We start from the raw sequence: 12113 nt of genomic DNA on the forward strand, positions 1-12113 counted from the left end.
AGTTCAGATGCTTCACCTGCCAGGGCATGGTGGCTCACACCTGTAATCCCAGCACTTCAGGAGGCCGAGGCAGATGGATCACTTGAGGCCAGGAGTTCGAGACCAACCTGGCAAACATGATGAAACCCCATCTCTACTAAAAATACAAAAATTAGCCAGGTGACAGAGAGAGACTCTGTCTCAAAAAATAAAAAATAAAATGCTTCATGAATCCTGGTCTGTTTCCTTTAATTCTATCCACACTTTTTAAGTAGTCCCTTCACTAAATTCCTCAATGACCCCATTGGACTTTGCCACTTGTTTCTTGTTGAGATCCCAGTACATACAATACCTATATGACATAAATGTATGATACTGGGGAATTATATTTTAAATTAAAATGGAAAAACTAGCAATGGAAAACTGAAATATCTGTTTACCTTTATAATCCATTAGCCTTCTGGTTTAGACCTAGACACCTGACACCTCTTTCTTTCACAGCAAGATGTTAATGTCAGGTTAGAGTTGTGATGTGCAACATGGAAATAGACTTCGATTGTAGGAGCTATATTTTTAGTTTCATAGAAAAGCAAAACAAAGCAACTGGGATTGAGAGAGTTCTAGTTTATCATTGCTTAGACAGCACTCCCCATACCTTGCTATCAGCCAAGAAGATTTATTCTGAACAAAGTGGGATTAGAACACCAGAGTTCTTTGGTTCCATCAAGAATCATACCCCACAAATAGAGATAACTGGATAATATAGCTGTGCTCTTCTCAATTGAAGTTAAAAATGCTACAAATAATTTAACATTTAAATACATTTTTCCCTATAACTTTCACAGAACTGCTTGGCTGTATATTTAACCTACTGATCAAAAGAATTTCCTCAAGTTTACATTTATAGATGTTTTCAATGAGAGCACATAATTTTCTTCTGCATTCAATAAACATGTAAAAAATATTGATGACTATGGAAAACACCCAAGTAATAATTGCTATGGTTAAGAATCATCTACGGATACTAAAATTAGTAAATGACAGTATAAACAGGATATTTGCAAGGTCTCTAAGAACTTCCCTACAAAATATTTTTTAATTACATATAGAAAAAAATAGTAACTGTAAACCAATAAACACTTTAATCAAGTGATCAAATTTAATATCACTAAAAATAAGATATATCAATATCCTGATATGATGCACTGATAAGGGCACAAAATCATTCTGTAGTATTTCTGCCAAAATTACCACATGATCATGAGAATAATAATGATCTACTCATGAGAAAACATCAGAAAAACGCAAACTAAGGGACATTCTACAATATAATTGGCCAATAAGTCTCTAAAAGGAGCAACGGCATTGCATGACAAGGACTGAAGAAATCATATTGGAGAAAACTAAGAGACATGACAACTAAGTAATATACAGGATATTGGATTGGATCTAGAACCAGAAAAAGGGCATTAGTGGGAAAACTGCTAAAATTCAAATAAAGTCTATAGATTAGTTAACAGTTTATTGTTAATTGCTTAGTTTAAATAATTGCTATGTTATATAAAATGCTATGTAAAATGTTAACATTAGGAAAAGCTGGGTGAGGAAATCACTATTTTTAAAACTTTTCTGCATGTTCAAAATTATTTCTTTAAAAATGAGCATTTAAATTTTGAAATATAAATTACTGATGATGTTCCTGATCCAAGTTGTCATTTTACTGGTGTAGAAGCAAAACTATCAGGGAGTAAGCCCAACCCCTTTATTTTATACATTCTTCACAAATTCTAGAAAGTCTTAGGAATTTTCCATATTTTATTTTCATATCACAATTTAAAAGTAATATAAATTAATTTACTTTTAAAACACATATTCCTTTTATAAGTAAGAACTTAACTCATTTTGAAGCCATCATATCTTGAAAATAACTAATTGGGAATTTTTGTAAGAAAATCACTTTATTCAGGCAATTAGAATGAGTGAGACAATACAATAAAAACTGTATAATTATGAAATAAATTATTTATTACATTAGGACCACTATTTTTATTGTTCCAAATTTTTACTAGTTGAACTAAAAATTTACAAAGTAGTCCTAAAACACAAAATAAACTGTTTTATCTAGAAAGATAGGAAATTACTTACAGACAGTCAGAAGTATAAATTGTGGAAGAGAGAGACAATTGCCTCCTGGGCTTGTTCTGTCATTCTTCCTTAGTAAAAGAACTCTGATTATTAGCTAGGAATAGTGCTCCTCTTGTAGCTAAATGTGGCCCTTTGTTTTGGCAAATGACTTATATGTGGTAGTGTTGTATGGGAACTTCCTGGAAGTCTTTTTAAAAGGAAAGGAAGAAAATACTGTAGCTTGGAACAAGATTATGATGAAGGAAGTCCAGCTGGACCAGGAGGAAAAAGACTTAGAGATGATGGCATAATAAATTGGACTGTCCCACCAGTCCATAGAACTGCCATACTGACCCTGGAATAATTAACTTATATGGCGAGAAATAAATTTGTATCGTTAAATCATTGTTATTATGGTTTCGCTATTACATGAAGCACAACCTAATCCTAACTGATACAGGAACATTCCCAGAAAAGAGATGTGAAGGACTTTTGTATCAAAATTATAGCAGAAAGATAAAACTTAATGAGAAATGAAAAAGCAAAGAACAAAAGAAGATTTTATGGAAAAGCATAAACTGGACAATGGTAAAATGAAAGGAGCAATTGGTTCTGAATGAGACATAAAAGAAAGTCACTGCAAGTGGTTTAATGTCAGTATAAAAAGGGGGTCATGCAAGAATAAACTCTAGAATTTGAAGCTACTAAAAACATTAAGATGAAAAAGGACTCATACTTAAATTCACTAATTATTAGCATCTGAGAAAATAACTGTACCTCAAAATACCTTGGCTAAAAATTATTAGCAGAGTGTACTCAGTGGTTTTGGTTGCAAGCAAAATTACTCTGGATATAGCACATAGGATAGTTCACAGAACAGAAAGGCTGAGAAACCAGGCTCTTCAAATGAGAATGAGGGGAGCATCGTGGCCAAAACCACAGGTAATGTCATGTCACAGGATCACCTTAATCATGGTGCCAGTGCCATGCTGCTGCCCAAACATAGATGCCACTAGATGGATGCAATAAGGCCTTGATGTTCCTGCTGCAATCAAAATGAATTCAAAAGATTCCTGTTTTTTTTTTTGCTTCCCATGTTCTACACTGAAAGGCCCATGAAAAAGATGGTTAAACTTAGGTTGCCCACCGGAACTTTAGTTATTAAAGAAAAGTGTATGTACTTTAACACCTGTAATGAGAGATGTGGCCTGTCTTCCCACTAAGGCTCTCACAGTGGCAAATTCCACAAAGGACAGGGATTGAAATGCTGCACAGCCAAAAACAGACAAATATGCAGTACATTGAATAATTTTAAATGAACAGGAACATTGATTTTTAAGGTATCTAGAATTTTTTAAAACTTGCTTCACTATAAAGTGGGGAAACACTAGCATAATAGACTATGGGAATAGTCTTTTTTGCCTAATTTACCCACCGCCATTCTTCAGAGTCCTTTGGGAAATTCCTCCTCTATGCATTAGTGTTGGGGCTGCTAATCATAGGAGTAGGCACACAGAACCTGAAATTGAGATTTGGACATTGGTAGAGCATTCTTTCTTTTATTTCCTCTGTTGCAATTGCTTAACTGGGAGATTTGAGTCTGTCTGGCAGCCATTTGTCTGCCACTAGGAGAGACTCTAAAAGAATAAAGCGATGCAAACAAAGAGTTAGAGAGAATCTTGACAGCAGTATTTGAGGCTTCAGATGCACTCTTTCCATAAGATGCATTCTTGCACTTCCCAATTACATGGACCAATAAATCCTTTTTGGAGGAGTTGAATTCTGTCACTTGAAATCAAGTATTCTGACTTTGTGCAATGCATAAGATCTAGAAGATAATAAGGTCAGTATCATCTGAGTCCCGCAATTACAAATATTTGAAAAAAATACAGTTCAACGTAAGAGTGGGATAGGAAGGATATCTGGACAACAATTCATAAAGCAGATTATTTTTAAAAGTAAAGACCATGCAACCTCTCGTAGAATCAAAGGAACAATGGCTCGAGAAAAGAGCTGTGAAGTTAACAATTCCTTGAGAATATAAAAAACATCAAAAGCAGGAGAAAAAGACAAAGATATAAAGTATAGCAGAGGAAATTCATGTTTAAGAATTTTCTTTACCACTAAAGAACTTATCGATAAAACTACCTTTACCCCCAAAACGATTGAATATATTTTAAAAATAAAAAATAAAAATTTCCTAATAGAGAAGAAATAATTGAATGTTATAGATCACTTTTTTAAAAGGTTAGAATTTAGCCTGCTTGAGTTAATATAAAGCCTCAATAATACTGTAATGAAAGTCAAAGGATCCATTATAAACAAATCTCTCAGTACCTATCTATATAATCTTATCTGAACCTGTGATGTCTTGCAGTGTTCACACCAAGGGCTTGAGACAGTTAGCGTGACTCGCCCCATCTTGGCTGCTGGACCTAGCTGCTCTCCCCCCGCTCTTGAGGGCTGTCGAGTTGAGGTAAAAATGGCTAAGCCACTGAGGCAAAAAACAGAATGCAGAGCAAGGGCCTGCGGTTTATGACGACATTGTGCTGACCGCTTCATATCCCCTTTCGTCTCTGTGTAAGCAATAGGCTTGCTGCAATTGAGGTGCCTGAGAGGGGCAAAGACCCCTGCCCATATTTTCTCAGGAGCTGAGCCTTTGCTCTACCTGCTGATGGAAAACATAGTTAACAAGCCACCTTAAGGGAACCATTGTTTGTTTGCACTGTGTATCTTTGAAAAACATATATTAACTCTTAAACTGCTTTGTAAGCTATTATCACAAGCCCCCTTAAAACTGCTTTGTGAGCTGTTATCACAGGCCCATGATAACTATTTTTGCGTGATTTCTGTTCCCTTTTCTGTTTGCCCCTTTTTCTGCTGAGCTAAAGTAAATGTAACAAGAAAAAAGGTATAAAAGCTGTCACCTACAGAAATAAAGTTGCTGCTTGACTGCAAGTAGACCTCCAGACTCCACTTTCCTATCTTCTTTCACTTCTGCATGCTCTCTTCCTCAGGTTGAATGAGACATCTATGTTGGTGGTCTCGGGGACTCCCACAGGTTGGTAGCCCCCTGGCAGACGTGCCAGACCCCGACAATGTCTTACCTCTAAAGCAAGTGTGATGGTTAATATTGTCAACTTGATTAGATTGAAGGTGCAAAGTATTGTTCTTCAGTGTGTCTGTGAGTGTGTTACCAAAGGAAATTTACAATTGAGTTAGTGGACTGGGAGAGGAAGACTCACCCTCAGTCTGGGTGGGCACCATCTAATAAGCTGTCAGAGCAACTAGACTGGCTGAGTCTTCCTACCTTCATCTCTTTCCTGTGCTGGATGCTTCCTGACCTCAAACATCGGACTCCAAGTTCTTCGGCTTTTGGACTCTTGGACTTAGGCCAGTGGTTTGTCAGGGGCTCTCAGGCCTTCGGCCACAGACTGAAGACTGCACTGTTGGCTTCCCTACTTTTGAGGTTTTGGGACTCCTACTGGCTTCCTTCCTCCTCAGCTTGCAGACGGCCTATTGTGGGACTTTACCTTGTGATCTTGTCAGTTAATACTCCTTAATAAACTCCCTTTCATATATACATCTATCCTATTACTCCTGGCCCTCTAGAGAACTCTAATACAGCAAGCATCTCTTTCACCTCTAAAATTGTAACAACTTTCAAAATTCATTTCAGTCTGACAATTACATTTTTTGCTACTATCTACAGTCATGAGCTTAGACAAAAACAGGTAGGAGAAATACTTGAGCAAAACATTTCACATCAGACATTTCAGTAATACAGAATATAATTCAGTGATATTTATCTTTCGAATTCTTCTTGAAACTGCCTTATGCATTTCATTTTTGGTCATTATACTATATTCTTACTCTATAAATTAGCCCCCTTTTCAACTTCTGATACATATATAGAAAACCACCCATAGCTTCTGAACTATTTTAAAAATTTTATTACATCAAAATACACAAAACATAAAATCTACCATTTTAACCTTCATTTTTTAAATTGTGGTAAAATACACATAAAATTTACCATCTCAATTATTTTTAAGTGTACAGTTTAGTGGCATTAAGTACGTTCACATTGGTATGCAACCATCACTAATACCCATATCCAGGCCTCTTTTTATCTTGCAAAACTGAAACTCTGTACCCATTAAACAATAACTTCCATCCTTCCTCCCCCAGGTCTCTGGCAACCACCATTTTAACTTCTGTCTTTATGAATCTGACTACTCTAGATAGATCATATAAGTGTAATCATACAATATTTGTACAGTAATTTTGTGAATAGCTTATTTTACTTAGAATAATGTCTTCAAGGTTCATCCAGGGCTGAGCACAGTGGCTCTTGCCTATAACATCAAGACTTTGCAAGGCTGAGGTAGGAGGATTGCTTGAGCCCAGGAGTTCATGATCAGCCTAGGCAACACAGCGAGACTCCATCTTTAAAAAAAATAAAATAAAAAAACAATAAATCTCAGCAAACTGACGCAAGAACAGAAAACCAAATACTGCATGTTCTTATTCATAAGTGGATGTTGAAAAATGAGAATACATAGACACAAAGAAGGGAATATCACATACTGGGGCCTGTTGCGGGATAGGGGGCTAGGGGAGGGATTAGCATGGGTAGGGGGGATAGGAGGGGATAGCATTAGGAGAAATACCTAATGTAGGTGATGGGGTAATGGATGTAGCAAACCACCGTGGCACACGTATACTTACATAACAAACCTACATGCTCTGCATAGGTACCCCAGAACTTAAAGTATATTTAAAAAAAAAAATTACCCGGGCATGGAGGTGCATGCCTATAGTCCCAGCTACTCAATAGACCAAGATGGGAAGGTTGCTTGAGCCCAGGAGGTCAAGGCTGCAGTGAGCATCCTGCCACTGTACTCCAGCCTAGGTGACAGAGCAAGACCCTGTCTCAAAGAGCAAAAAAAGTTTATCATCCATGTTGCAACATGCGTCAGAACTTCCTTCCTTCTTAAGGCTAAATAATATTCCATCATATCTATATACATTTTGCATATCCATTTGTCTATTTATGAATACTTGGTTTACTTCTATCACTTGGCTATAGTGAATAATGCTGCTATGAACATGGGCATACGAATATCTGTTAGAGTCCCTACTTTTAATTCTTTTGGGTATCTTAGAAATGGAACTGCTGGATCATATGGTAATTCTATGTTTAACATTTTCAAGAGCCATCATATTGTTTTCCACAGCAGCTACACCATTTTACATTCTCATCAGCAATGCATAAAGGTTGTATGCTATTAAGGACTTTTATACATTAAAATATTTTATTAATCATTGTTAAATAGTACATATTTCAAAAACACAATGAGATAATCATCTGAAACACTTCCATGTGAACACACCTATCATTTTGTAAAATTCCAAGTTTTCTCATTTGTATATTTTTATAAAATTTCAATACTTTATATAATTTTGATTTTCTTCATATTAAATATCTAACCATTTTCCATGGCATTACAAAGCTATTATAATTATCATTCTAATGTTTATGTTATAGTCAACCAAGGGGAAATACTATAATTTTCTTTGTCGTGGAACTTTGGAACATTCAAGTTGCTTCCAATTTTCCAATATTAGAAATATGCAGTAAATACATTTGTATATAAATCCTTTTCTTTTTTCTATCATTTGCACAAGAAAGTATCAATCAGTTAAAAGTATGCATATTTTTAGAGTTGCTGATAAATATGATTAAATTGCTTTTCAAAGTGATCATGTAGATTTGTATTACCTTCAGCACTTGCATCAGTGGGGCCCATAACAGGAGGTACTGGTACTCTTTCACCACTAGTCTTCTAACAAATTGTCTACCACCTAGTAAACACAAAATAAATGTTCACTAATTGAATTCATGAATGCCACTTAACTGAATCCTCACTATCTCTGAATATTATTTTGTTTGCTAGTTTAAGACAGCCAGTACATTTTAGGCTATTTTAAAACTTTTTAAAACAATTAAAAATTTGGCTTTTGAATTAGAAAATCCATAAAAAATGAATTTCCTTCCCAGCATAAAGGTATTTCTTGGTAGTTAAATATTTTTCTATATATTGCAAAGTGTAATGTGATTTCATTCTATTACAATTTTTCTTTCTAAACATAAAATATTATTATGGGAGTACTTTCCTAACTTGCCAGGTTTTGCCGTATCAGTAAATATAACCTCTATTTAGCATTTATGTATAAGAAAATGAATTGCATCAGCCATACTCAACTCATCATAATGGAAATGCAATTGGTTCTAAAGTTTTCTTATTTTCTTCATTTGTTTTTATTGTGAATTTTCTATCCATTAAGCTGAAGGCTCTTTAAAGAAAGTGAATCTTTCTTTTTCATCTCTATCTGCCAAATTGATTAGCATAAAATTTGGCACATAGGAGGCATCAATAAATATTTCAGGTGTATGCTCTATGGTTGATTTTTGTTTGATCTAATTGAGAACAGTTTTCAAGAATCATGATTAAATAATAAGTTATATATGCATTAAAATACATATTACAAGGATTCCTCTTTATGTTAATGTAGTAGAATAAAATTAGATAAAAAGGAAGCCTGAAACTATCCTGATAGTCAATGTAGTATTCAATTCTTGACAGATTGTAAACTAGAATGGTAATGGTGCTAGAACTATCAAATTTTTCCCAAAGCAATCTTCAAGGGTAATCAACATAGACAACCACTCTTTTCATTTCTATAGCAATAAGAAAATTTTAAGCAATATCTTTTGATTGGAGTTGTCTTGAAAATTGCTTAGTCGGAGGCCTTATTTTAAAATGCACAAGCCTCAAATATTAAATGTAATTTGCCATGCAGCCTAGAGAAAGAATGAAGCATTTGGTACATTTTTCCTAATTGTTTCTGATTGCTGCCTTTATCTACAAAATCACCTTTGAGGGCTTCAACATCTTTGACTACTACTTTTAATCAAAACAAGACTAAATATAAAATAATTTGACTATTACATAGCAGAAATCCTCATCATAATAACTGGCTTTAACATTTTTACTTAACCTATCTTAGAGAAAGAGCCCTCAGAAGGTAAACTGTTGGTACTTAATGAATACTGATTAAGGTGATACACTATCTGATGCTAATATAAACAGAAATCACAGTCCCAGGAAAGTGGTCAATACTGAAGTAAACAGAGTTAGTTTTCTAATGATAATCATGTTTTGTTTAGGTTTGCTTAGCATAAAGCTCACTCTTATGTTTAAGTATGTTATTTGAAAAATTTATGCACTTTAAAAAAGTATTTGCATACAAAATGAAATTGTATAGGCTATTTTCACCAAAGCATGACAAATTTAACAGAAAAATAATAGAGCAGCAGAAATATAGTTATATGGAAATATGGATACAGCCTGATCTCTTAATATTACCAAGGAGGAAACTTAAACCTAGAGATTGACTTGCCCAACATAAAATTATCAAGTTCTTGCAGAGCTCAAATGGTAATTCAGATCTCATTATTTCTTGTTAAATATGCTTTCCATCACCTTATGAACATCATTGTGCCTGGCCCCATGTTTTCTTAATCAGTTATCGAATTCATGCTTTGATGAGGAATGAGGAAAATAAATGGTCTAGTAAATGGAGATCATGCAGAGTACAGTGTGTTTTGGAGTGTTCTCAGGTAGAGCTGCTTTTGCTTCTGAAAGTAATCATTCCATTCTCTTTGGATGGAGGCATCAGTGGATGGGGTATTTGTAATATAACCAAAAGGAAGGGAAATGGGCTTCAGGCCTTCCTTGTTCTTAAAGATTGTTTACTGACTATTCATTCTGTGCAAATACTATTCATTCTGTGCATCAAGAGAAAAAGGAATTAAAATTCTAGAAGAGTCCACACTATATTCAGGTTAGTACTTTTAAGATGTATTGTATTTTTAAAGAATTTATACATTGGGGAAAGAAGGCAAACATAAATAAATCTTTTCATAAGAGTAAATATAACTTTTAGGTTTTCAAAGCCCACTGTTGTAGCCCAGAGTACACTTGGGAATATGAATGACACAGGAACAAGTTGCCTAGGGATACTGAATTGTAAAATTCAGGGTGTATGCTTCTACATGAATTTGACCACTCAGAATAAAAAAACTCATTGAATTTTTGGAGTACATAGTATGAGGAAGTGTTTTGGTTTTATTAGGCAGGGCATACATGCTCTTAAAGCTTTCCTCTAAAATTTTATTATTTTCATTATTATGATATGAGGAGAAAAATTATAAGGGAAAAAATTCAAAGGGAAAATAATCCACAGGCTAGTTATATATAAAAGTCATAAATAAAAACAATCAATTGTTTCTTGCTACATGGTTATCTCTACAAGTATAAGCATCTCTTTTGTGCACACTGCTCTTTAAAAGTGTACCAATTTTCTACCAGTTACAAAGTCTTGTAGGAGTAAAATTTCTAGGTAAAAACATGAATCAGATATTTCACTTGGAATTTACAAAAAATGGAATTTTTAAAATTCAGTAGGATTAATAATTATTCTAATATTTATTTCTATACACTGATTTTAAACTAAGAGTTTAAAACACAGCCCAGGTAAAATAAAAAAATTTTAAAGTACCAGTGTAAATGTTATTAAAATAATTACACTTTTAAATTATATTGTTAATAACAAACCACATCTAAAAATTTCTTACAGTAATACTTAGCCATTGCTCATTCGACAAAATAGAATGCATTTTATTCTGCATGTTATATGTAACATATAATTTACATATATATCATATACATGTATATATAGTGTATATATATATCTGTATATATACACTAATATATTTTTATACATATGCTAAAATTTATATTTTACATACAATTGAGAAAAGCTAATAAGCTTGAGAATGTATATATAAATTCAGTAAATGTTCTCATTTACTATATAAAATGAAATAATTTTAAGGATTTCAAAAGATGACCTATTGATCTAATACTGCAGTGGTCTAGTATCTAAACATTGTATGATTATCAAAGCTCAAAATTTACCAATATACCAAATAGATCATAGTAATTTTCAACTGTAAAACAACTCAAAAAAAATATAGGATTTCTCTTCCTATGTAAGCATCAATAGTTTAATTTCTTTATTCAGAAAAACAATATTTTCCAAATATATTCTAGATGAAGGCACTATTATAAAAACAAAAATCTACTACACCTTTATACCGGTTATATAATGGCTAAATCATTTAATGGCTTGGTGAGTTTTTTGGAGGGAAGGAGTATTTCAGCCAATTTTTTTGTTTTCAATTTCATTATTTTATAAAGATTATAAAATAATATATATTATTTAAAAAATTTATTACAGTACAAAACAGCAATAAGGTAAAAAGTAAAAGTTCCCTTCTGATCAAATCCCAGTTAATCTCTTGAGGCTAATGTCTAAGTAGGCTTCTTTACGAAAGAAGACATATATGAGGCCAACAATCATATGAAAAAACGCTCATCGTCACTGATCATCAGAGAGATGCAAATCAAAACCACATTGAGATACCATCTCACGCCAGTTAGAATGGCGATCATTAAAAAATCTGGAGACAACAGATGCTGGAGAGGATGTGGAGAAAAAGGAACACTTTTACACTGTTGGTGGGAGTGTAAATTAGTTCAACCATTGTGGAAGACGGTGTGGCGATTCCTCAAGGCCTTAGAAATAGAAATTCCATTTGACCCAGCAATCCCATTACTGGGTATATATCCAAAAGACTATAAATCGTTCTACTATAAGGACACATGTACACGAATGTTCATTGCAGCACTGTTTACAATAGCAAAGACCTGGAATCAACCCAAATGCCCATCGATGATAGACTGGATTGGGAAAATGTGGCACATATACACCATGGAATATTATGCAGCAATCAGAAATGATGAGTTTGTGTCGTTTGTAGGGACATGGATGAATCTGGAGAACATCATCCTCAGCAAACTGACACAAGAACAGAAAAT

At 33.9% G+C, this 12113-nt stretch overlaps 1 protein-coding gene across 11 annotated transcripts in view; it reads right to left on the bottom strand.

The window, feature by feature from the left end:
• Positions 1–12113, bottom strand: part of RTN1 (reticulon 1) — a 495935-nt gene that overhangs the window by 478428 nt on the left and 5394 nt on the right. For 5 of the 11 annotated variants that reach the window (XM_054239999.2, XM_078335050.1, XM_078335051.1 and 2 more), the window contains exon 2: positions 7889–7971. The exons of 3 other annotated variants lie outside the window; for them this stretch is intronic. In XM_054239999.2, coding sequence (XP_054095974.2) covers positions 7889–7916 — 28 coding nt within the window. In that variant the 5' untranslated portion in view covers positions 7917–7971. Of the gene's footprint in view, positions 1–6900; positions 7039–7888; positions 7972–12113 lie in introns of all 11 variants that reach the window. 3 more of the 11 variants (XM_078335053.1, XM_078335054.1, XM_078335056.1) reach the window with 2 other exon arrangements.

This window comes from Callithrix jacchus, chromosome 8 (genome assembly GCF_049354715.1).
Source record: "Callithrix jacchus isolate 240 chromosome 8, calJac240_pri, whole genome shotgun sequence".
NCBI classification, from domain to species: Eukaryota; Metazoa; Chordata; class Mammalia; order Primates; family Cebidae; genus Callithrix; species Callithrix jacchus.